Source organism: Erpetoichthys calabaricus, chromosome 2 (genome assembly GCF_900747795.2).
Source record: "Erpetoichthys calabaricus chromosome 2, fErpCal1.3, whole genome shotgun sequence".
In the NCBI taxonomy this organism is placed as follows: domain Eukaryota; kingdom Metazoa; phylum Chordata; class Cladistia; order Polypteriformes; family Polypteridae; genus Erpetoichthys; species Erpetoichthys calabaricus.
In genome coordinates this window covers 309,703,374-309,730,317 of record NC_041395.2, presented here as the reverse complement: position 1 = coordinate 309,730,317, position 26,944 = coordinate 309,703,374, and the positions used below count along the sequence as shown (strand labels likewise).

General features: G+C 39.1%; 1 protein-coding gene across 2 annotated transcripts in view; it reads right to left on the bottom strand.

Annotated features, from left to right (window-relative positions):
• The window catches only part of LOC114647247 (cytosolic purine 5'-nucleotidase), a 1,192,165-nt gene that overhangs the window by 1,156,069 nt on the left and 9,152 nt on the right, over positions 1-26,944 (bottom strand). For both annotated transcript variants that reach the window (XR_007934028.1, XM_028795888.2), the window contains exons 2-3: positions 13,710-13,835; positions 658-731 (exon numbers count right to left, since the gene is read on the bottom strand). Coding sequence is in view for 1 of the 2 variants with exons in the window: in XM_028795888.2 (XP_028651721.1) it covers positions 658-731; positions 13,710-13,810 (175 nt within the window). In the remaining variant the exon portion in view is untranslated. The remainder of the gene's footprint in view (positions 1-657; positions 732-13,709; positions 13,836-26,944) is intronic.

Genomic DNA, 26,944 nt, shown 5'->3' with positions numbered 1-26,944 from the left:
AGAAAACTGTGCGGCAGTGGGGGATGTGATAGTAGGCTGTTTGCTGTTTATCAAAACATTTACAGGACAAAAGACGCTGATGGAGAAGTGTGAAGCGATTTAAGGTGGGACGGATCTACGAGTTTTTTCGTAGGCTCTGGTAATTCTAGTGTTAAGCTCTGATCTCAAGGTACTCTGGTACTGTTTGAAAATTGCAGCATACAAGCTTTATCCAACTAATTATGAAAAACCCTGAAGAAATTCTGTCTGGAAGAATGGGCACAAGTCACTCCAGAACTCTGTGCAAATCTGGTACTTATTTACAACAAAATATTCTAAGCTATTATCATTTTGAGTACCGAGAAAAGCGCTATATAAATGTAATGAATTATTATTATTATTATTTATCCAAACATTATATTTCCTTTTTAATTCCTAATATTTTTTTCTTCTAACATAAAACAATGTCATATAAAAAGTTATATGAATGAGTATAAATACTCTCAAATAAAAATATCACAGAGAACAAAATTTTGGTGTAGGATTTGTTATTTGTAAAACTAGAGAATTGTCTGAAGGTCTAAATACATTTGGTAGGAACAGTACACATGGAATTTCAGCAATTGCAAGTGAATTCAAAACCAATATAATGTGATAAATACATGCCATGAGTCTTACCTGCTAAAGTGTAATCCATATCAAAACCAAAGCATTTAATCTTCTCCATTGCCAGACTTCTGTTTACAAACACTCTGAGAATTAAATGTATTTAATTAATATATTAGCATATTCAACTAATTAAGTGTTCTATAATCATAATTTAAAAAGGTATTAAAGTAATCTGGAAAGTAACAAATATTTAAAAGCATAAGATACACCTTTGTTCAAAACTATATGAATAAACCATAACATAAATAAAAAAAACACTGTATAGCACTCTATAATCACAATACAATAAGCATGTTCTCAGACTTACATTGACATATTCTGAAGGTGAAATTTATTTACAGTTTAATTCAATTTATTTTTGTAAGACATACTTCACTGGCTACAAGCACTGCAAGAAGTTCACAAGTTAATACAATTACAAACTTTATTAATTACAAACAAATTGCTTTGCTTAATGAATGCACATAAATGCTGCTATAGTGGTCAGAAAAGCATACATAACACAAATATTGACTTTCTGTTTCACCAGTCCAGTTACCAGTTTTTGATCCTTTAGTGAAAGGTTTAATGATTTAGTCAAATATTTATTAGTATGTTAAATGCACATCTTTTAGCCACTCACCTATTGTCTTAAAACACTTCCCAGAAGGTTACTGAAAGATGAATCCCACTGCAGTATAACAACCAACATTGGACATGGCACCACATTACAGGTTAATATGTTTGTTTTAATAATTTTTTCTATAATAACAATACTGTGTGACATTGTATTACTTTGTTTACAGTGGTACAGCAGTTGAACATTTCTAAGTGCACTTTAGATTTATGAAGAAACACAGTCCATGTTTAAATTTAAACATTCAGTTAGATACCTGAATCATTATTAATATTTTAGAAATTTTTATTTCCTATTTCACAAAATGTTTCCTAATTCTCAAAATGCAAAGCACAAAATGTAGTGAAAACAGAACCTAACATAATACAAGTCCAATTTAAAAAGTAGACTTCCCTTCTTACTCAGCCAAAGTGCATTCACTCGCTTGCAACACCACAGCTGTCGTGAAACTCTATATAGTATTAGCACTCTTTTGAGGGTATATGATGTCATTACAAGTACTTCCCAACAACTAGATAAGTGGAATAGGTATGCAGCATTCAGTAATCTAGAGATTAATCTTCAAAGGTTAAACAAAGTATTCTGTAACAGGACAACAAAATGAGCAGGCGTGAGTTGTAACTACACAAACATGTATCTCTGAAAAATGTGTATGTAATATGACATGGGACAGCACTTACAATGAGGGGTATTGCACTAAATAAAAATTTATTTAGCCAGTATTTGCATTGATAGCTGACAGAGTTGACTAAATCATACACAGTCAATACCACTGACTGAATATGTGGCCTTGAGTAAGTTACCCAAAAGCCTAGTACTGTACTAGCTACATTTAAAAAAGTAGACAACTGAAAAAAAAGTTTTTGAAATGCTCGCCAAGAACATTGTGAAAATATATAAATGGTGTACCTTTTAATAACTTAACTATAAGCTGCATGGCAAAAGTCATTAGACTTATTAAGTCAAAAACTTTTTCCCAAAAGAAAGAGCATCTATTTATATTGACTTCAATACAGTATCAATGTACTTTTCATGCACTTGATCCATTATTTAAAGCAAGTAGCAAAACAACCTTGAGTAAAGCTCTCAATTTTCTCATTCACTGCATCAATCAATTCATCACATATAACAAAAACTTTTCCACTCAGTTTCTTTAATTTTTCAGACCAACCAGAACGCACTAAATCATGCAAATAAGGGGGGATTCTATCAGCTGGAAGCAAGATTTCTCCAAATTTTCAAAAGTTATATTTGCATTGTGTGCCAGAAAATTGTCATAGTGGAAAAATGGCTTATTCAGAATCAGACAGGTGCCACCTCCATTCCTCTCTCTCTTTCCCATCATACCGCTTGCCATGAAATCCTGTGGGTTAGTTAAGAATTAACTTAATTTTCAACTGATGTGAACACAGTGGCAGCTCACTAAGAACTGAGGACTAAGGACTTTTGCAATATGGAGGAATATTCTAGACAAAATTAATTAAATAAATTAGATTAGATTATTTTATTTATAAAAGCACATTTACAACAACAGAGGTTGTGGCAAAGTGCTGTACAAAAAAGCATTAAAATAAACACAATACAAACAATCGTGCAAAGCAGATTAATAAAAAAAACAATTATAACATCCACCACAATCCCATGATATACAGTGAAAGACAGAAGAAAACAAGTAGCTGTTAAGCCGACTTTTAAAAACCTCAATAGAGGATAAAGACCTGATAATAATAATAATAATAATAATAATACATTTTATTTATATAGCACCTTCTGATGTGCAGAGGCAAGTCATAAAAAAATAAATACATAAATAAATAAATGCACAAATAAATAAAAACTGCATGAAATGTGAGCATAAATAAATAGTGTCATGAAATGTGAGCAAAATTACAAAAAGCCATATTTCATGATGCGTTTGGAGGAATATTACAGACATGAATAAATAAATACATAAATAAATAAATAAGCATCTAAAAACATATTTTGTGACACATTTATTTATTTATGCTCACATTTCATGTCACATCTATTTATTTTTGCTTGCTTAAATTTTGCAAATTTACCATTAACAAGTTTCCAATTGTGTCCCTGTGTTCTTCATTAACTCATTTTAAAGTAACAGTCTTGATCTACTGGACTAATTTATACTTCATAATTTTAAACACTTCAATCATGTCACCTATTAATCTTCTTTTGCTTAAACTAAAAAGGCTCAGCTCTTTTAATCTTTCCTCTAACTCATCCCCTATAGCTCTGGTATCAGCCTAGTCGCTCTTCTCTGGACCTTTTCTAGCGCTGCTATGTCCTTTTTGTAGCCTCACCAGTGCATTATAAAGCTTGAGCATAATATCATTGGACTTGTACTCTACACATCATGTTATATAACCTAACATTCTTCTAGCCTTCTTAATGGCTTCTGAACACTGTCTAGACCTTGATAGCGTAGAGTCCACTACGACTCCTAAATCCTTCTCACAAGGTGTACTCTTAATTTTCAGACCTCCCATTGTATATTCAAACCTAACATTTTTACTTCCCATGTATAATGCCTTACATTTACTGACATTAAATTTCATCTGCCACAAATCTGCCCATTCCTGTATGCTGTCCAAGTCCTTCTGTAATGATTTAGCAGATTCCAAATTATCTGCCAATCCACCTGTCTTGGTATCATCTACAAACTTAACCAGCTTGTTACTTATATTCCTATCCAAATCATTTATATATATTAAAAATAGCAGCGGCCCCAGAACTGACCCCTGTGGAACACCACTCTTAACATCAGCCAATTCTGATGAGGTTCCTCACACCATAACCCTCTGCTTCCTGTGTCTGAGCCAATTCTGCACCCATCTACAAACATCGCCCTGAACTCCCATTTCTTTTAGTTTGATGCCCAACCTCTCATGCTTATCAAATACTTTCTGAAAGTAAAGATAATATCATATGCTCCCATTTGATCATATCCTTTTGTTGCTCCTCATAGAATTCCAACATGTTAGTAAAACATGACCTCCCTCTTCTGAACCCATGCTGTTAGAAAAACTTCTTTACTTGCCATGTGCTTATCAATCTTATCCTTAATAATGCATTCCATTAATTATCCTGTGATGCACATTAAACTTACTGGACTATAGTTTCTTGGATCTGCCCAGTCACCCTTTTTATATAACAGGATAATATTTGTCATTTTCCAGTCCATCAGAATCTCCCCAGTGCGCAGTGACTGCGTCAAAGGTTTAAATAATGTACGAGGGAAATCCCAAAAGTAAGGTCTCCAAAGCGGTGGGGACGTAGAGAAACTGTTCGTACGGCTGTTGGCCACACTGTTGTGATTGGTGCTTCCTCCACTCCCAAACAAGCATGTGCGGCTTCGCTGGGATGCTCAATCTTGGCTTGGCAGCCCTTGAAAATGGAGCTCCCGTTGAACGCTACCGCCAAGTGCCAAGTTCGTGCAGGAGACCGTCAATTTCCGACAAGACAGTCGCGAAGGTTGAGGAAAACATGCGTAAAGATCGGCGGTTGGAACTTCATCACCCACCCTATAGTCCGGACTTAGCACCCAGTGACTACCACCTGTTCCCTAAGTTGAAAGAACATTTGTCCGGAAGGCAATTCTGCTCCGACGAAGAGGTGAAAGATGAGGTTCAACGCTTCCTGAAGGACATGGCGGCGAGCTGGTATGACATGGGCATTCTAAAACTACCACAGCGTCTACAAAAATGCATCGACCGAAATGGCGATTATGTAGAAAAATAAATAAGTCTTTAACCTTTAAAATGATGTAAACATTATAGAAAATAAACGGTTGTTTGTATTTCTAAAAAAATAGGAGACCTTACTTTTGGGATTGCCCTCGTACTCACTAGCCTCCTTAAGAACTCGGAAGATAAATATTATCTGGTCCTGGTGATTTGTTTATTTCAGCTGTACGCCACCCCTAGTGGTCACAGTGTTCTATAACACACTTCTAAAGTAAGGCATCCTTCCCTAATGCTTTCCATGCAAAACCATATGTCCTTGCTAAGATGGGGCTCATTGTCCAACTGAATAGGACTTGCATTTAAATTCTGTTTGACATAAACAGAAACTCCACCTCCTTTTCTGTTCTGTCTATCCTTCCTAAAAATGTGCATCTCTCTATGTTATACTTATCCTCATCTTTGTTATTTAGCCAGGTTTCTGTTTTTGCTGTACTATCATAATTATGCTCTGCTACATACAACTCCAACTCATTTGCCTTATTTTTGATACTTCTAGCATTAAGGCAAGCTACTTTTAATGTGTTACTCCTTTTACATTTAAACGCTGAGTTAGAATTTAAATTACTATGCATTTTTATTTTTACACTATTGTTTGTTCTGCCATGTATAGTTCTAAACCTGGCCTATCTTATACTCCCTGCCCTCCATTCCCTAGTTTAAACAAACCTCGACTAACCTACTCATACGCCTCTCTGACACATTGGTGCCTCTCTGGTTCAGATGTAACCCGTCGCAACAGAACAAGTCCTATCTGTTCCAAAAGGAGTTCTAAAGCCCCATAAACCTGTACCCTTCTAACCTGCACCAAGATTTGAGCCATGTGCTAAGCCTTCTCATCTCCTCAGTCTTACCTGGACTGGCGCGTGGCATAGGCAGAACTTCAGGGAAGACTAACTTGTCAGTTCTGCTCCTTAGCAGCCTTGCACCTAACTCTTTGAATTTGGATTGCAGAACTGACAAACTACCCTTATGTATGTCATTTGTTTCAACATGGGCAATGACAACTGGATCCATCTCCACTCTGGCCAACAGCCTATCCACTCTTCCAATTAGGTCTCCCACCTGTGTATCAGGAAGGCAACACACTGTGCGAGACTCTGTCTCTGGAGCAAACCTGTGCTTCAATCCCCCTAATGATTGAGTCCCCAAATATCAATACCTCTCTTTTTCTGGGAACTGGATTTGAGGTGGCCCATTGGGGTTCTTCATCCCTGCCAACCACCTCAGAATCATCAGAGATACCGTCCAGCTCTACAAGGACCTGAAAATGGTTTGACATTTCCAATTCTGGGGATCGAACAGAAGAAAGACGCGTCGACGGCGGAGATCCACAGTTGAATAGGTCAAGCAACCACAGCATTCGCTTCTCTAAAGTGGTGCTTGTGGAAGCGAACTAATATTTCCATTCCGACCAAAATCAGCCTTTTCTGGACGCTGATCCTGCCGATTCTATTCTATGGATCCGAAACGTGGACGGTGCTCAAGGCGGACCTCAACAAACTCGAAGTTTGCCAGATGCGTTGCCTCCAGCAGATATTACAAGTATCACTCCGAGACCGGCTTCGAAATGAGGACATCCGACGGAGATGTGACAACAAATTCAAACACGTCGACTGCGATGGTTTGGCCATGTATGTCGAATGGACGTGAGTCGACTACCACACCAACTCCTCTGGCGTGAACGACCCACCCAATGGCGAATCCAACGAACGGCACCAAAGAAAACATGGTTAAAACAGGTCGAAGATGACATCAGAAATCGCAGAATAAATCTCGACGAGGCCAGAACAATCGCCAACGATCGTCATGCATGGAAACGAGTTGTGAAGGAGATACGACAACCATTGGCACCCACAGCAGCGTATGGGCTTAAGAGCCGATCCAGACCCAACGCCAGCTAGGGATCAAAGAAGAAAGAAGAAGTGTGCACCCTTTACCTTGCACTTTGTGACCGTGACTCACCTATGTGTACCTGTCTAGTCTGGAATCGCCTCCTGCAACACCTTAGGGGTGCACACTATCTCTCTAAAGGACACCTGGGCCAGGTCTGCTAATTCTCTACAACCACACAAGCCAGCCAACTCCTACTCCAGTTCAGCGATCCTGAACTCGAGATGGTGGATCAGCTGGAATTTCCTGCAGATGTAGCCCTCATAGAAGACTGGCTCCTCCAATCCATCATCTAAAAAGTCCAGCATCCAACAGGACTTGCATTGCACTGGCCTTACTATTACAATTTGATTTCGAGGTACTAAAACTTTTATTTTTTTAGTTAAAATTAAACGATTTAACTTAAATGCTAAAACCAAAAAAAAGATTAAGCCAAAGAATTTTAGATTATAGAACTGCTACAGCTATTTTATACCTTCTGGTCCCTTAAGGTCCTGTAATATTCTCCATCTCAACTGCCAGCTGTTTGTCCTTCTATGAGGTTAACTTTAATTTTCTCTGTCTGTTCTCCTAACTTTGCACTCCTCTTATCCATCCATCCATTTTCCAACCCGCTGAATCCGAACACAGGGTCACGGGGGTCTGCTGGAGCCAATCCCAGCCAACACAGAGCACAAGGCAGGAAACAATCCTGGGTAGGGTGCCAACCCACCGCAGCACTCCTCTTATTCCTTACTTAAAAGCTCTCCACTCACACTGTTTGTATTCCCCTGTATTAACGAACACTTACTCTGTCGTCAACTTAACTTCTCGACTTGCGGACTGCTAAGAACTGTTCAATCTAAAATAAATCTCTCTATTATATAAAAAAATCCTGTGACAAGACAAGACTTTTTGAAGAGATTTTTTCAAGTCCCGCAAGACTTTGGCCATGAGATTTTTTTCAAGTCACGCTCTCCTCTCAACCATATTCAACCACGTACATAATACTCTCACCTCTCATTCGTATGAATGCTTTTGTCAGATACAGTCCCTGCTCTCTCAGCTAAATTTTAACGTTTTCCTCACTTTAAATTGTCAATTAAAGAAGACATATTATGTCCAAATCTTATTGAAGAATTTCATCTCAAGGGCTATCAACAGAAAAAATAAGTACACGGGCAATCCTAGCACTGAGAAACAATGAAGTCAAACAAATGAATGCCAAAAATGTCAATTGGTTACATGGCAAATTGGTTAAATGTATATCAATAGACTATGCTGAAACAGTTGGTGGTTGATTGTGCAAAACATGAAAACATCAATTTACAATATCCCGTAGAATATCTACAACCATTAACACCACACAAATTACTGTAGAAAGAAGGATGTATCCAAGAAAGGTAATGTAGTAAATCTTCCGTGGATAACATTAGACAACAGAGGAGATCTTGATATGCCATTTGTATTAAAATGTTAACAGTTTCCCGTTAGAATAGCTTTTGCAAAGACAATTAACAAATCTCAGAGCCAAACATTCGAAAAAGTCATTTTATGAAACATAGTTTACTTTCAAATTATTACGTTTTACTATTTTTAATATGGTTAATTACTCACTGTAATGTAAAATAGTTAGTTCTATTATGCATATGTAACAATTCCCATGAAAATAAAAATCTGTTTAAATTGTATATCCGCATACATGAGAGGCAGAACTGCAAAGAGGGTAATGCGTAGCGCAGGCCCAGGAGTTGGCGAGCAAAGCAAGCAGGAGACAAAACCCCCTAGTAATAAATAAATAAAACTTGTTTAGTGAATATCTGCTGCTAGTTAATTTCTTACTGTTTTATTTACTCCGTTTCAAGAGCTGAAAAACACTCCAAATGATAAGACGTGTTAAGGCTGGTTATTCTAGTAGAATCTGATCAACACAGTTAAATTCTGTTAGAATCCATCATTTCACATGTGATACAAGTGGTTTCCACACATAGAAGTTAAGGAACATCCATCATTTCACATGTGATACAAGTGGTTTCCACACATAAAAGTTAAGGAACATTGAGTAACAATCAACATCAGTTTCGCGCAATGCGTTTCAATGGGGAAAACAAGTGAATTTCAGATGTTGATGTGTACCTTGAGTAACACTTAGGAAACCATCCAAACAGTTATTACCCATTAGAGAACTATGTATTACATCATTTGGAACAGTTTTACATCAGTATTTTCACGGGGCACTGAGTTATAGTTGAATGTAACTTGAATTCACAATGGCGCGTTTCAAGAGCTGAAAAACACTCCAAGTGATAACAAGTGTTACGGCTGGTTAATCTAGTAGAATCTGATCTACACAGTTAAATTCTGTTAGAATCCATCATTTCACATGTGATACAAGTGGTTTCCACACATAGAAGTTAAGGAACATGGAGTAACAATCAACATCAGTTTTGCCCAATGCGTTTCAATGGGGAAAACAAGTGAATGTGAGATGTTGATGTGTACCTTGAGTAACACTTAGGAAACCATCCAAACAGTTATTACCCATTAGAGAACTATGTATTACATCATTTGGAACAGTTTTACATCAGTATTTTCACGGGGCACTGAGTTATAGTTGAATGTAACTTGAATTCACAATGGCGCGTTTCAAGAGCTGAAAAACACTCCAAGTGATAACAAGTGTTACGGCTGGTTAATCTAGTAGAATCTGATCTACACAGTTAAATTCTGTTAGAATCCATCATTTCACATGTGATACACATGTGGTTTCCACACATAGAAGTTAAGGAACATTGAGTAACACTCAACATCAGTTTTGCCCAATGCGTTTCAAAGGGGAAAACAAGTGAATTTGAGATGTTGATGTGTACCTTGAGTAACACTTAGGAAACCATCCAAACAGTTATTACCCATTAGAGAACTATGTATTACATCATTTGGAACAGTTTTACATCAGTATTTTCACGGGGCACTGAGTTATAGTTGAATGTAACTTGAATTCACAATGGCGCGTTTCAAGAGCTGAAAAACACTCCAAGTGATAACACGTGTTACGGCTGGTTAATCTAGTAGAATCTGATCTACACAGTTAAATTCTGTTAGAATCCATCATTTCACATGTGATACAAGTGGTTTCCACACATAGAAGTTAAGGAACATGGAGTAACAATCAACATCAGTTTTGCCCAATGCGTTTCAATGGGGAAAACAAGTGAATTTGAGATGTTTATGTGTACCTTGAGTAACACTTAGGTAACCATCCAAACAGTTATTACCCATTAGAGAACTATGTATTACATCGTTTGGAACAGTTTTACATCAGTATTTTCACGGGGCACTGAGTTATAGTTGAATGTAACTTGAATTCACAATGGCGCGTTTCAAGAGCTGAAAAACACTCCAAGTGATAACAAGTGTTACGGCTGGTTAATCTAGTAGATCAGATTCTACTGATCAGGCCTCTTAAAGCTGGCCACATACCTACACACCACACCCTTTAATAGTTTAAAGTAAGGGCATCCTTTTTTTTTTACTAAGAAATCGCTGTTTCTGTTACTTACTAACTATGTACAGTAATCCCTCCTCCATCGCGGGGGTTGCGTTCCAGAGCCACCCGCGAAATAAGAAAATCCGCGAAGTAGAAACCATATGTTTATATGGTTATTTTTATATTGTCATGCTTGGGTCACAGATTTGCGCAGAAACACAGGAGGTTGTCGAGAGACAGGAACGTTATTCAAACACTGCAAACAAACATTTGTCTCTTTTTCAAAAGTTTAAACTGTGCTCCATGACAAGACAGAGATGACAGTTCCGTCTCACAATTAAAAGAATGCAAACATATTTTCCTCTTCAAAGGAGTGCGTGTCAGGAGCAGATCATGTCACAGAGATAGAGAGAGACAAAAGCAAACAAATCAATAGGGCTGTTTGGCTTAAGTATGCGAAGCACCGCGGCACAAAGCTGTTGAAGGCGGCAGCTCACACCCCCTCCTTCAGGAGCAGACAAAGAGAGAGTTTGTTTTTCAAGCAAAAATCAATACGTGCCCTTTGAGCTTTTAAGTATGCGAAGCACCGTGCAGCATGTCCTTCAGAAAGCAGCTGCACACAGAAGGTAGCAACGTCCCTATCGTCTAGGTGTGCGAACAGCCCCCCTGCTCACACCCCCCTACGTCAGCGCAAGAGAGAGAGAGAGAGAAAGTAAGTTGGGTAGCTTCTCAGCCATCTGCCAATAGCGTCCCTTGTATGAAATCAACTGGGCAAACCAACTGAGGAAGCATGTACCAGAAATTAAAAGACCCATTGTCCGCAGAAACCCGCGAAGCAGCGAAAAATCTGCGATATATATTTAAATATGCTTACATATAAAATCCGCGATGGAGTGAAGCCGCAAAAGGCGAAGCGTGATATAGCGAGGGATCACTGTAATGCTACAACACAGTTACAGGGGAACTCGGTTCACGAACGTCTCAGTACACGTACAAATCGGTTTACGACCAAAAAGTTTGCTAAACTTTTGCCTCGGTTCACGACCACACACTCAGTATACGAACAAGCCAGTTTCCCTTTCGGTTTGTACATGTTCAGTCTCTCGCTGTGCATTTCCTGTGCAGCGAGCAAGACAGAGAGAGCGAGAGAGCGCAACACACACACGAGAGAGACACACACACACACACACAGAGGCAACACGAGAGAGAGACACACACAGGCAGCGCGACAGAGAGAGAGACGCACACACACAGGCAGCGCGAGAGAAAGACGCACACACACAAGCAGTGCAAGAGAGACGCACACACACAGGCAGCGCGAGAGAGACGCACACACACAGGCAGTGTGAGAGAGAGAGACGCACACACACAGGCAGCACAAGAGAGAGAGAGACGCACACACACAGGCAGCGCGAGAGAGAGACAGACGTACACACACAGGCAGCGCGAGAGAGAGAGCTGGACGCATAAGGTAGGAAGGCAGTTAAAGAATGCACTGGGCGTGATTTTGTTTTCACTTCTGTTTACAGAGATCGGTTCATAGCGTGCATTGTTGCAATGTTGCTTTTCTTGGTGGTTTATTAACTTACGGATTTTTTCAAATGTTCATTTTTTTTCCTGTGCTTAAAACTCATTAAAAAAAAGTGTTTTTAGCCAGCGGTTGGTAGCGCTATAGTGCAAACTATTGCAGTCTTAGTTTTCTCTGTTGTTCAAGGTTTTCTCAGTGTTATTCAATGTTTTTACATTTAGTTTACTATTATGCTGTGCATTCTATGGTTTAATTAACTATATTTGTGCTTAAAAACTTAAAAAAGATATATATTTACATACAGTTCGTATGGTCTGGAACGGATTAATTGTATTTACATATAATCCTACGGGGGAAATTGCTTCGGTTCACGACCAAATCGGTTTACGACCAGAGTTTTGGAACGAATTATGGTCGTGAACCAAGGTTCCACTGTATTTACTTACAGATGCCGATATTAGTTACTGCTGCTTTCTTCCCTGCCTCTTCGACGCTAGTTCAAATACAAATAACAAGAATAAGTACAAGTAACAAGTAAGGAGGAGGAGGTTGGGAGCATGCGCTGATTACAGCGCTTTGCCGCACCCACCACATGACAAACCACCCAGATTGAGATCCAAGTGCAGCTGTGTGAAGTGAGGTTTTTTACAGTGGCCAAGTTGGAAGTAAGTTTTCCAAGCGCACCCCCAAACATCCAGCTATTTTTTCTCCTGTGTGCGTGGAAAAAAAAAAAAGTAAAAAACCTTTCTAAAAGGAAAAAAGCATTAAAAATTCCTGCACAGTTCTTTAGCAGCAACCAAAACACAAGTTTATAGGAGCAAAATGTATTTTTTTAATTAACTCTCACATCACAGAAAACACTAAAACTCTTAGCAAATCTCAACTGCCTCTCTTGTTTGCAAAGTTGACATTTCCACGTCAGCACGACTCCTCAACCATAATATACATGACCCAATGCCATTGGAAGGTAAGTCTGAAAGATGCCACATCTTTTTCTGTGTTTGTATGGCTAAGATGGCATGAGTGAGCAAGCAAGACAGTATGTTAAAAATGTGCATTGTCAATCACAGAGAAGTGAATATATGTTATGTGAGTAGCAAAGTAATACAAAGTAATTTGAATTTAAAGCAGTGAGCCAGCATACACAACTAATCAGTAGTGCACTTGGTATTTGTTAAACATATATTTCAGCCCGAAAAGTATATACAAATACATTATACCAGTATGACCTGAAACCATCACAATCTATAATTATACCATAATATGGATTTTTGGCTATAACATCTGCTCCTGCTTGAAAACATGCATATACAGGTTAGGCCAGCTTTAATATGTGCAAAAATTAACAAGGATAACATTTCTAATTTTTGGCCCTCAAACCCCATAAATGAACAAAGCTAGCTCAATAATCTATTCTTGATACCAGCATCCATTGGTTGTGCATCCAAAAATGTCCCAGTGACCAGGTGACATTACAGAAGGTTCCCACAGATCTTATCTAGATCACAGCTTAGTTCAGTTTTCACTTATTTTTGCCATAAATACACAACACTGGGTACCTTGCAGCTGTCCTTGTGAAATGCCAGTTATTTAGGATGTCCTTTTTCTATCTAGGATCTAGGACTCCTGTTACTCCCAGAGCTAAAATATTATCTTTTAGGTAGAAGGTTCATCTTCACTTGATTGTAGTAACAGTTAATATTTTAAGTTATTGTAATTTATTCAATGGCTAAAAATGAATCAGAAAAAGTTCAGCACTTCTAACAGGCATAACAATACCCACTACAGTTTCATTACCTGTGGTAAGCTTCTCGTCTATACTTTTTCATAGCAAGTCTATCCATGTTGGCAGGTAAATCTGCATAGTTTTGAAGTCTGTCACTCCATGAAGTCGTCATGTTTGCTAATGTTTCTGTTTATTATCTGTAAGGCAAACAGAGTGCAAATTAAATCATATGTTAAATCATCCATCCATTATCCAACCCGCTATATTCTAACTACAGGGTCACGGGGGCCACTGGAGCCAATCCCAGCCAACACAGGGTGCAAGGCAGGAAACAAACCCCAGGCAGGGCACCAGCCCACTGCAGGGCACGCACACATACACACACCCACTAGGGACAATTTAGAATCGCTAATGCACCTAACTTGCATGTCTTTGGACTGTGGGAGGAAACCAATGCAAACACAGGGAGAACATGCAAACTCCACGCAGGGAGGACCTGGGAAGCGAACCCAGGTCTCCTAACTGCGAGGCAGCAGTGCTACCCTTTGCGCCACCGTGCTGCCCTGTGTTAAATAATGTTTAATCAATCATTAAACATCCTAGAAAGAAGGAAGGCACAAAGCTTAGTCATACAAATTTGACAGTAATTCTTATTTTAAATTAAAGATTTATGTTAATTGACATCAGAATTTATAATATAGTAGCCATATACCCAAAAACAATACACTAGTAATCAGACTGATTAAGATGTTAAGAAATGTTAAGATTTCATTGGTATTTAATTTGTAATATACTTTTTCAGCATTATTTTATGAATAGACTTGAACTGATCTAATGTAACTAGTGGTGGAAAGTTACTCAACAGAACATATCAATATAATAAGTAGAACTTTTTTACTTTTAATTTTTAAACATATATTTATGCTTATATAAGAAAATGCCTTGTTTTCAAAATCCCTTAGACAGAAGCACTTAGATAGTACACCAGGCTGCGGCATATAGAGAGTCATTTCCGGAGGGTAAGACTGGACCGTGTGTCTGCCTGAGGGGTTGCCAACCGGGATCCCGAGCTGTTTCGACGTGTAGTGGGTGCGGCAACACACTGTACCAGTGCATGCTCCCCAACTTAACTTGACTTGACTTGATAGATAGATAGAGATGGTACATGTCCTATCACCTGATCTTTATGAACACAGGGACTAGCGAAGGCCAGTACATGAGGTGTAAAACTGAAAGTGTTAGGCGTGTGTTATATGTGGATTACAGAGTGCATATCTTCCGCAGAGCTGCTGGGTGTTTTACACGGGTTAAAGATGTCAGTAAATCCCAGAACTGGAGCACATATTCATGGATTGAAACCTCACTTCTGTTGCAATTAACACTATAATTAAGACAAAAAAGAATTGTTCTGTTTTTTAGTCTATATAAAAGCCTACTGACTTTCTACTAAGATTATTTCAAGAGAAACATATTGTGTAACTCTTTGATTAAGAAAACAATGGACATCAGACTAGCACTGAATCACTTCAACTAGCCACATAACAATGATGTTACTCAACAAAAACAATTTCAACACATTGACAGTGCATGTCTGATGCAAAATGTGGCCTCAAGACATTCAGTTTAAAAAAATGAGAAATGGAAGTGAGATATTATATGCAAGTTTGCATTTCTGGTAATTACGCACATAGTGTAGTTATTATTACTGATGATTTAATGTTGACTGTGCAGTTTAATTAATAACCACAATGTATTTTTAATAACCTACATTTTTCACTCACTCAAGTTTCCTTCAACCTGTTCACAAAGAGTGCCCTTCTAACCTGTTAGTTCTGACTTGAATAGTAAGCTACTAAAAATACTGTAAATTCAACAGAGATCCTCGGGAACGCCACAGCACTGCAAGAAACTAAATCCTGGTGGAATCACCTTAAAGTATATGCTGGTGTTGTCTGTGCATCCAAAGGAGACAAACATTTTATATCTGTCAGTTAATTTTAGGATAATACTTTCTGGACATTCTCTATCATTTGTGAGCTATGAAGGAGGTACAGTATATGGAAAAAGACAATGAGCAAATCATTTAGAACTTCAGGTTTAATTTGAAATAACTTTCAAATGGCTTTACCTGCCATTGAGAGAAGAGTTTAATAATCTTTAAAATAAGTTGTCTTTGAAAAATTAATTGTGTGCTTCAAATGTGTATAACATAAATTAATCCAGAGAAATGAATCAGTTTATTTCATTGGAAAGGAATGAGAGAAAGGGAGGTAAACAGAGACAATGACAAGCATTTACTTCACTTTCATTAAGTTTAACATTCTAAGTGTTTGCTTACATCTATAACGCAAAGTAACAGTATTGACTGGTTATCTTCTAAAAACATATTTTCAAGTTCTGTAAAGAACATTGTTGTTGTTACCAGTTAGATATTGTAGCTGTCTTATAATTACTTTTCTTAATCAATCAAGAAATGCTTAAGCCATAAACCATTACGTTTGCTCCCTTAGTTGCATTAGGATACATTTAAGGGTGCAATCTCCACAGAGAATTGAAAAAACATATACTATAAATGTCACAATATTGCACTTTTCTAAATGAAAAGTTAAGAGAAGAAAAAAATACCATCTAAATAAAAACTTAGATCAATTAGATTAGATTCACTGATTGTGAAACTGGTTGGAAAAAAACCTGCAGTCAGCAAAGTCCACCAGGACTGATCTTAGAAAGCACTGCTGCAGATTGTAAACTATAAAATGAACGCTGTGCCTCAGTCTTAAGTAAGTAAGTGAACTTTATTGTCATTCATACCATACAACAGTACTACAACGGATACATAGCTGAACGAAATTGCGTTTCTCCAGGCTCAATGTGCAGACATAAAAGACAGGTGCATAAAAGACAAGTGCACGCAAGACAACATACAGACATTACAGACATTTCACTTCTTACACAGAAAGTAGGTAAGACAACGTAAGACAGCACAAGGCAGCACAGTACAAACAATAAATACAAAAGATATATATAAATGTAAGCCAGTCAGTGGGTGAAATATAATATGAAAGAAAATATTGCACATTGTTTCACAGTGATTGTGTTATTGCACTATATGGATACAATATTTATACATAATATATACAATATATGCAATGTAATATTGTACAGTATTACAATACAATATAATGTAAACTTAAGACCTATTTGTGGTAATAAAGTGCACAGTAAGTAAGAGAGCAAAAGGTCAAAGGTTATTTAACAGAGTTTAGTATTCTGACGGCCTGGGGGAAGAAGCTCCTGTTAAATCTGGTTGTTCTGCAGTACATACTGCAGTAACGTTTTCCAGAGGGCAGAAGTTCAAACAGCCCATGTGCCAGGTGTGTGGGATTTTTTATGATCTTAATGGATCTGCTCTGGCAACGTGAGTAGTGTAGTTCTTGAACAGATGGGAGTGAGGACCCAATGATTTTCTCCCACTGTCCTCACCACTCTTCGAAGTATCTTCTGTTCAGCGACAGTGCAGCTACCATACCAAACTGAGATGCTGCTGGTCAATATACTTTCTATAGTGCCTCTGCAAAAAGTTGTGAGGACAGGAGAGGGGAGGTTTGCTCTTTTCAGCCTTCGGAGAAAATGAAGTCGCTGTTGTGCCCTCTTGACAAGAGAAGTGGTATTTGTGGTCAATGTCAGGTCATCTGTAATGTGCACTCCCAGAAACTTGGTGCTTCTCACTGACTCCACACTGTTTCCAAGGATTGTAAGTGGCCGGTGTGGCATGTGGTTTCTCCTGAAGTCAACGATGATCTCTTTTGTTTTCTTGACATTCAGTGCCAGGTTGTTTTTTCCACACCAGGCAATGGGTTGATTAACTTCCTCTCTGTATGCCGAGTCATCGTCATTACTGATAAGGCCCACTACTGTTGTGTCGTCTGCAAATTTTATGTGATTCGAGTTGTAATTGGCATAGCAGTCGTGAGTCGTGAGTCAACAAGGTGAACTTATCCTTAATGGACAACATATGCACTATCAAATAAATAAGCCTGTCACTTCTGAGTTGCGCACTTTGTAAGATTTACCTTTCAATGTTGTTGAAACATGAAACATCTACAAATTGAAAAGTATAATTTCACTGCAACACATAAAGTAAACAAATGATAAAAATGTTTCTGATATTTATAATTAAAATAAATTTGCTAGAAATTATAAAAGACTTTGACTAAAGGGGTGCAATTTCTGACATAGACATAACCCATGTTCTTTTCTGAAAGTGAGAATTTTATACAGTGCATTCCGAAAGTATTCACAGCGCATCACTTTTTCCACATTTTGTTATGTTACAGCCTTATTCCAAAATGGATTAAATTCATTTTTTCCCTCAGAATTCTACACACAACACCCCATAATGACAACGTGAAAAATGTTTACTTGAGATTTTTGCAAATTTATTAAAAATAAAAAAATTGAGAAAGCACATGTACACAAGTATTCACAGCCTTTGCTATGAAACTCAAAATTGAGCTCAAGTGCATCCTGTTTCCACTGATCATCCTTGAGATGTTTCTGCAGCTTAACTGGAGTCCACCTGTGGTAAATTCAGTTGATTGGACATGATTTGGAAAGGCACACACCTGTCTATATAAGGTCCCACAGTTGACAGTTCATGTCAGTGCACAAACCAAGCATGAAGTCAAAAGAATTGTCTGTAGACCTCCGAGACAGGATTGTCTCGAGGCACAAATCTGGGGAAGGTTACAGAAAAATTTCTGCTGCTTTGAAGGTCCCAATGAGCACAGTGGCCTCCATCATCCATAAGTGGAAGAAGTTCGAAACCACCAGGACTCTTCCTAGAGCTGGCCGGCCATCTAAACTGAGTGATCGGAGGAGAAGGGCCTTAGTCAGGGAGGTGACCAAGAACCCGATGGTCACTCTGTCAGAGCTCCAGAGGTCCTCTGTGGAGAGAGGAGAACCTTGCAGAAGGACAACCATCTCAGCAGCAATCCACCAATCAGGCCTGTATGGTAGAGTGGCCAGACGGAAGCCACTCCTTAGTAAAAGGCACATGGCAGCCCGCCTGGAGTTTGCCAAAAGGCACCTGAAGGACTCTCAGACCATGAGAAAGGAAATTCTCTGGTCTGATGAGACAAAGCTTGCACTCTTTGGTGTGAATGCCACGCGTCACGTTTGGAGGAAACCAGGCACCGCTCATCACCAGGCCAATACCATCCCTACAGTGAAGCATGGTGGTGGCAGCATCTTGCTGTGGGGATGTTTTTCAGTGGCAGGAACTGGGAGACTAGTCAGGATAAAGGGAAAGATGACTGCAACAATGTACAGAGACATCCTGGATGAAAACCTGCTCCAGAGCGCTCTTAGACTGGGGCGACGGTTCATCTTTCAGCAGGACAACGACCCTAAGCTCACAGCCAAGATATCAAAGGAGTGGCTTCAGCACAACTCTGTGAATGTCCTTGAGTGGCCCAGCCAGAGCCCAGACTTGAATCCGATTGAATATCTCTGGAGAGATCTTAAAATGGCTGTGCACCGACGCTTCCCATACAACCTGATGGAGCTTGAGAGGTGCTGCAAAGAGAAATGGGTGAAACTGGCCAAGGATAGGTGTGCCAAGCTTGTGGCATCATATTCAAAAAGACTTGTGGCTGTAATTGCTGCCAAAGGTGCATCGACAAAGTATTGAGCAAAGGCTGTGAATACTAATGTACATGTGATTTCTCAGTTTTTTATTTTTAATAAATTTACAAAAACCTCAAGTAAACTTTTTTCACGTTGTCATTATGGGGTGTTGTATGTAGAATTCTGAGGAAAAAAATGAATTTAATCCATTTTGGAATAAGGCTGTAACATAACAAAATGTGGAAAAAGTGATGAGCTGTGAATACTTTCCGGGTGCACTGTATGTGCCTCTCTAGAAGAACTCCAAGGTTAGTGTCCTGAGTGTTCCCTGCATGGAATTTGCATGCTCTCCCCTTCTCAATGTTGGTTTCCTATGGTTGCTCCTATTTCCTCACACAGTACAAAAACATACAGGTTACTATATGTGAACTGCCGTTGCTAAATTTTCCCGAGTGAGTGAGTGTGTGTCTTCACCCTGCTGGTGGACTAGTGCCCTGTCGATAGGCTTGAACTGCCCTGCGCCCCTACCCTGGATAAGTGGGTTAGGAAAATGGATGAATGGATGGACTCATTTGTGATTATTATAAAATTAAACCATTCTTTATTCTTACACCACAACTCTAAAGCAACATGCAACAAGAGTGGCTACTGCTGTGTTTTTAGCTTTTATAGGTAGAACCTTAACAGGCAAAGAACACCTACTCTAAGCGTTACACATCTCATCACTAGCTACTGTCCACATTTATAACCAAACATATACTGCAATAAATGTGACTATATTATGTGTTTTATATGATTTGGGTTGCACTTAATGACTAGTAGATTTCATATTAAGTCAAATTATTTTTTCACAATCCTGTTTGGACATGATGGCTAACAAAAATGCTTAACTGTTCTAGTAGCATGCGAATTAGACAATCTGATCTGGCCAAGATGACAAGAAGATTTCTGACAACACACAAGGCCAGCAGAGACAACCGTTGGTGCATAACAAAAACTCCACTGTAAAAATCATAATTGAGGTTTTAATTTTTTTAAACATGGTAATAACTTCATCAAAGACATAGCTAAATCACAAACCTGAAAAACAACACATTTGCAACTAACCAGAAACCAAGAAATATGTGTTCAAAGACTTTGCATGTGTCTTTTCCTTTTCCTACTGCTTAAAGAGTAAGAAATTACATTGCAAGCTGTCCCAACTTGAAATTACAGTCTAATATTTATTTTTCTCAAACACTTATTTTAAAATGCAAACTGAATAATTCATAATATGCTTGTCTCCATCAATGAGTTTAACTGTGTGATGCCCTTCAAAAAGATGAAACATGTTTTCTATTAAGCTTTATCAAAGTGTTAGTGTGCACACTCTTTATTTGACTGCATAAAACTTGTCATGAGTGTTGACTTAAAAGTTGCAGCTGACAGTCTCTTTAAAGATCTTTCAATAGTCTAGGTTTTTATGTACATTTCTTGTTTCTAAAACAGAAAATGCTAATCCTTAATTCTGAGAATTGTACAGTATGTTGGCAGCTAATTCTTTTCTTTAAAGTTTTAATTATGCAGACAAACTAATATAGAGGTTAATTTAGTCTACATGAACTTTTAAAAAACAAACATAATAATAACTAAAAACATTCTACATGCTTAAAATTCCTCAGATTTGAGATTACTTCATCAATCCATTGAAATGAAGTAAACATCCCACTGAAGTAAGATCACTAGTACAGTGTTATTGATACACAAGTAATGGTACAAAGAAAATGTTACTGATAGCAACATGATCAAACCTAGACTTTTAAAACTGCAAACAACACTGATTCCAGTTCGCCCATTAAAAATAAAAGTTAAGTAAAGACTTTTTAAAATTCTTTGCAAAGGACTGTCATGCATAAAAGAATGGTGAAGAAAATGAAAAGGACCCAGAAAAGACAGAGTGAAATAATGTATCCTATCTTCTGGTGTGTAAGGAAGGGCACTACCAGGTATTGACAGTCCCAGGAAGCAATGACAACATGCATAGATATTAGTACAAGACAGAAATGGATACAACCACGTAGGAAGCATTCAATGTTCCCTTGATATTGGTGAGAAGATGAAGTAACATGAACCAGGAATGGCTGACCTTTCTTACAGAGATTAGCCAAAGCCATGGGGTGTTAGCAGGACGTTGGAACAACTCCTAAGTGACATGGGTTTACATATAACGCCAGGCCAAAAAACTGGAAAAATAAACATTAGAACTGGCAGCTGTGCCCTCCAACCTATTTGATTTGACAAGTTGCACACAGCTTGTAGCATCTGGCGCCGCCGTGAGTGGCAGCCTTTTCAGCAGCTCCGTGTATGACTGTATATGTATGTGTACTTTTCTACTTTCATTTTTCTATTTTTATTTATTGATCACTCCTACCACTTTATTTTATGTGGATTCCTTCCCTGGACACACTTACTTTTACAACGTGGGCATGGATTTTAACACGCCGAGACTCGTCTATTCAAGTACTCAACTTCGGGCGCTGAGAACAAATGCCAGTGCCGGTGTGGTTCCCTATTTACCCGACGAGGTAAGAAGGCGGTATCGTGGCAGCAGAGCCGGCACTAAGCTAAAAAAGAAGCAGCTTGCGAGAAAGTGGCGTTTCAAGCCTTCGGTGCCTTCTGTGATTCTGGAGAATGTAAACTCAATCTCAAATAAGATCGACGAACTGGCTGCGCTGGTGAAAAATGTAAGGACCTACAGAGAATGCAGTTTGTTGTGTTTTTGCGAAACGTGGCTAAATAACACCATCCCAGATGCCAACGTGGAGCTATCCGGGTTTAGCACAGTTAGAGCGGACAGAGATGCAAGTACCTGTGGTAAGCACAAAGGAGGAGGACTCGCTCTCTATGTTAATACACGGTGGTGTCACTCTGGACATGTTAACGTCAAAATCTCCACTTGCTGCAGGGATATCGAACTGTTGGCCGTAAGTTTACGTCCCTACTATTTGCCCAGAGAGTTTGGACATGTCATTGTTGTTATTGTATACATTCCTCCTCGGGCAGACGTGGAGTCAGCGAGTGACATCATCCATTCCGCTGTTGCTAAGTTACAAACGCAGCACCCTGAGGCGCTTGTGCTAATCGCTGGAGACTTTAACCATGTGACGCTGGACAAAACATTGCCTGCATTCTCCCAGTATGTGGACTGCAACACCCGGGGAAATAAGACTATTGATTTACTGTATGCAAACGTTAAAGACGCATACAGCGCCACCCCACTGCCTGCGCTTGGGAAAGGAGATCATAACCTGGTTCAGCTTCAGCCTCACTATAAACCAAAAGTTAGAGTCCTACCTACAACCACACGATCATTCAGGAAGTGGACCCTGGAGGCTGAGAATACTCTGAGAGAACTTTTTGGAACTACAGACTGGGATATCCTGCAGGGATCTCATAATGAGAAGATTGAGAAAGTTGTTGACTGCACTACTAACTACATCAACTTCTGTATGGACATTGTAGTTCCAGTAAGAACAGTACGCTGCTATGCTAACAACAAGCCATGGATTACAAGTGACATCAAGGGCCTTTTGAATCAGAAGAAAAGGGCTTTTAAAGATGGTGATCAGCATGAGCTCAAGCGCGTGCAGAAGGAACTCCGAGTCCAACTCAGGGCGGCGAAGGAGCAGTACAGGAGAAAGCTGGAGCAAAAGTTGCAGAATAACAGCATGAAGGAAGTGTGGGATGGGATGAAGATCATCACTGGCTGCAGCTCGAAGCGGGGTACCACCATTGAGAGAGACGTGAAGAGAGCAAACCAAATGAACAACTTTTTTAACAGGTTTGACCACCCTAACCCACTCTCACTCTCACCTCGGAGTACTGCACCCTCCACACATCCTTCTGCTGATACCAGCATAGGAAAAACATCCCCACCCATAATAACAACAGCGCAAGTGAGCAGAGAGCTGAGGAGACTTCGTGCCAGCAAAGCAGCGGGTCCAGATGGAGTATCGCCACGACTGCTGAAGGTCTGTGCATCGGAGCTGGGGGGTCCTCTACAGCGCATCTTCAACCTGAGCCTGGAACAGGGGAGAGTCCCGAGGCTTTGGAAAACATCTTGTATCACTCCAGTCCCAAAGGTATCACGTCCTAGTGAGCTGAATGACTTTCGGCCTGTTGCTCTGACATCACATGTGATGAAGACCATGGAGAGGCTGCTGCTTCACCACCTTAGGCCACAGGTTCAACACGCCCTTGACCCTCTGCAGTTTGCATATCAGGAGAAGGTGGGAGCGGAAGATGCCATCATCTATATGCTACACCGATCCCTCTCTCACTTGGACAGAGGCAGTGGTGCTGTAAGAATTATGTTTCTAGACTTCTCTAGCGCCTTCAACACAATCCAACCTCTGCTCCTTAGGGACAAGCTGACAGAGATGGGATTAGATTCATACCTAGTGGCATGGATCGTGGACTATCTTAAAGACAGACCTCAGTATGTGCGTCTTGGGAACTGCACGTCTGACATTGTGGTCAGCAACACAGGAGCGCCACAAGGGACTGTACTTTCTCCGGTCCTGTTCAGCCTATATACATCGGACTTCCAATACAACTCGGAGTCCTGCCATGTGCAAAAGTTCGCTGATGACACTGCTATCGTGGGCTGTATCAGGAATGGGCTGGAGGAGGAGTATAGGGACCTAATCAATGACTTTGTTAAATGGTCCGACTCAAACCACCTACACCTGAACACCAGCAAAACCAAGGAGCTGGTGGTGGATTTTAGGAGGCCCAGACCCCTCATAGACCCAGTGATCATCAAAGGTGACTGTGTGCAGATGGTGCAGACCTATAAATATCTGGGAGTGCAGCTGGATGATAAATTAGACTGGACTGCCAATACTGATGCGCTGTGCAAGAAAGGACAAAGCCGGTTATACTTCCTTAGAAGGCTGGCTTCCTTCAACATCTGCAATAAGATGCTGCAGATGTTCTATCAAACAGTTGTGGTGAGCACCCTCTTCTACGCAGTGGTGTGCTGGGGAGGCAGCATTAAGAGGAAAGACGCCTCACGCCTGGACAAACTGGTGAGGAAGGCAGGCTCTATTGTTGGCATGGAGCTGGACAGTTTAACATCTGTGGCAGAGCGAAGGGCGCTCAGCAGGCTCCTATCAATTATGGAGAATCCACTGCATCCACTAAATAATGTCATCTCCAGACAGAAGAGCAGCTTCAGCGACAGACTGCTGTCACTGTCCTGCTCCACAGACAGATTGAGGAGATCGTTCCTCCCCCAAACTATGCGACTCTTTAATTCCACCAGGGGGGGTAAACGTTAATATTTAACATTATACATAGTTAGTGTCTGTTTTTTTTTCACCTGTATTATTATCATTCTTTAATTTAATATTATTTATTGTATCAGTATGCTGCTGCTGAAGAATGTGAATTTCCCATCGGGATTAATAAAGTATCTATCTATCTATCTATCTATCTATCTATCTATCTATCAGCTATGACTGAGTTACTAGAGATGTCACACTCCATAACTGATGATCATGGGCACACGCTGAAACTCGGCACAATTAGCTAAGATTATGTAAATGAAGGCTATGGCTGACAATCATTGAAATAGTGATGTAGCATGTAGTGTGACACCACCTTAGATCAATCCAAACATTCAGCATAAAGACAACACTAATCATCATTTCTCAAGAGCCAAAATAAACAGCTAAAAACTGCAACAGAGATAATTATAGTGCTTGTGTACACATGAAGGCAGCAGTTTAAAAGCACATTAGATATGCCAAAAGAAGGCTGGAAAAGAATATTACTACAGTAAGATTTTGGTTCACTTGCAAAAAATAATTTCAATGGTCAAAAAAAGTTGGAATTGACACTTTCTGCTGTGGTGTGAACATACATATGGGGAATGTTCTGACCTCAAGAAAGAAGAAGGTTAAAAAATATCAGTTGAAAAAAGACAATCTAAAGCATATAAGCACAGCAGTCCATTTAAGAATTCAAGTAGGAAAAGAGGCAGATCTTCAGCTGCAATTTGTACATCGTTATTTTTATTGTTTTAAAAGAGTGCCTTACATTGAAAATGACAGGGGATCTTTGCAGTGTTTCAAACTTAACTGCCATCAAGACTGTTATGTAGGTTGTTGTCACAATGATATTGTATCTGATTTTCAAAAGAAAATAAATATTTCAAATTGGTTAATTATATGGATACAATTATAGACAATTGAGTACTGCACTCTCTACATGGTTTGAGGCATAATGGTGATGAATTTAGAATAAGTAAACACTGTTATACAAATAGGGTTCCTTTCTACATCTGTTCTATTATACTGATTGTATAAAGTACATGACAACAAACAATGTGCCTGTAAAGTGTATGGAAAAATATTAAATACATTACATTTGCTTACATTTTACCTCTGTGTCATTACGAATTTTAAGCGTAGAGAGTTTTGTGACATGCACAACAAGCCTTTTCAATATTAATGGTGATTTAACATCATTGTATGTTATTGTGCCGTAACATTTTCAGGCCTGCTTAGTCCATTTCAGGGTTTGCTTGGGCATTGTGGTTAGTGTTACTGCCTTAAAGCTTCAGAGTTCCGGGATTTAATACCAAGCCTATGAAATGACTGTGGAATTTGTACATTTTCTCCATGTCTGTTTCAGCTTTCCTGTTTTTCATCCTAAATACATGTTCGTTAGGTTAAATGGTGATTGTATACATTGACTTGACATGATGCACATTGAGTGAATCTGTGAGGGTGTCTTGCAGTAAAATTGTGTCTTGCCCAGTATTGTTTCATATCACTGGCTGTCAGAATATGCACCAGCTTCCCATCATGTTGAACAGGAAAAGCAGATTAGAAATTATTTATTTAATTATTAAGTCCCTGGCCTATTTAAAAAAAATCACATGTAAAGGTAAAGGTATTCCAACAACTGAACAACACTGCAGGCATCAGAAAGCTAGTACAATTCATGCAGTATTATCGGGGTGGTAGAACTTACTGTATGTTAAAAAGGATTGCCTCTAATGAAAAAGAAAAAAAAAAAACTCCAGAGGTACAGCAACAAAAGCAAAGTAATTGGGTACGGCTACAATTAAATGGGAGTTCTCCAGTCCAATAGGTGGGACAAGGAGACTGGTAACATTATACGTTGCACCAAGAGCTACCTGGCATTTAAGTAGCTCTTAAGAGCTATGTAAGCTCGTAGGTTAAGAGGGAATGTTAAAAAGAAACAGGGTGGGGTGAGGAAAAGGAGTAGGTACTTTAATAAGTGGAAAAGTGCATACAAGTCACCCCACCATGTACGCAGCAGTGCACATATGACTTCACTAGGCCCAGAGGAACAGCAAAATTGTTTTTTTTTGTTTTGCTCTCTGTGCTGCTCTGTTGGTTTAACATACTTTTTTGCTTTATTTTTTTTAAATGAATACAATGCTTATCGTTTTTTTATTTGCTTGCTTATTTGCATGCTTTTAACTAGTATACAAAAGGAATTTTAATCTGATTATTTGTCAGCAGCTCAGCTAGGTGTTTTAAATTTCATGGTGGCAGTGAAAAACAGAAAAATGAAGAGGTATGTTTTTCTGCATGTCAGTATTGCAATTGTCGAACTTTGTTCTGTTTTCGAAACCAGGTTACTCTTTTTTTCTTTTATGCAA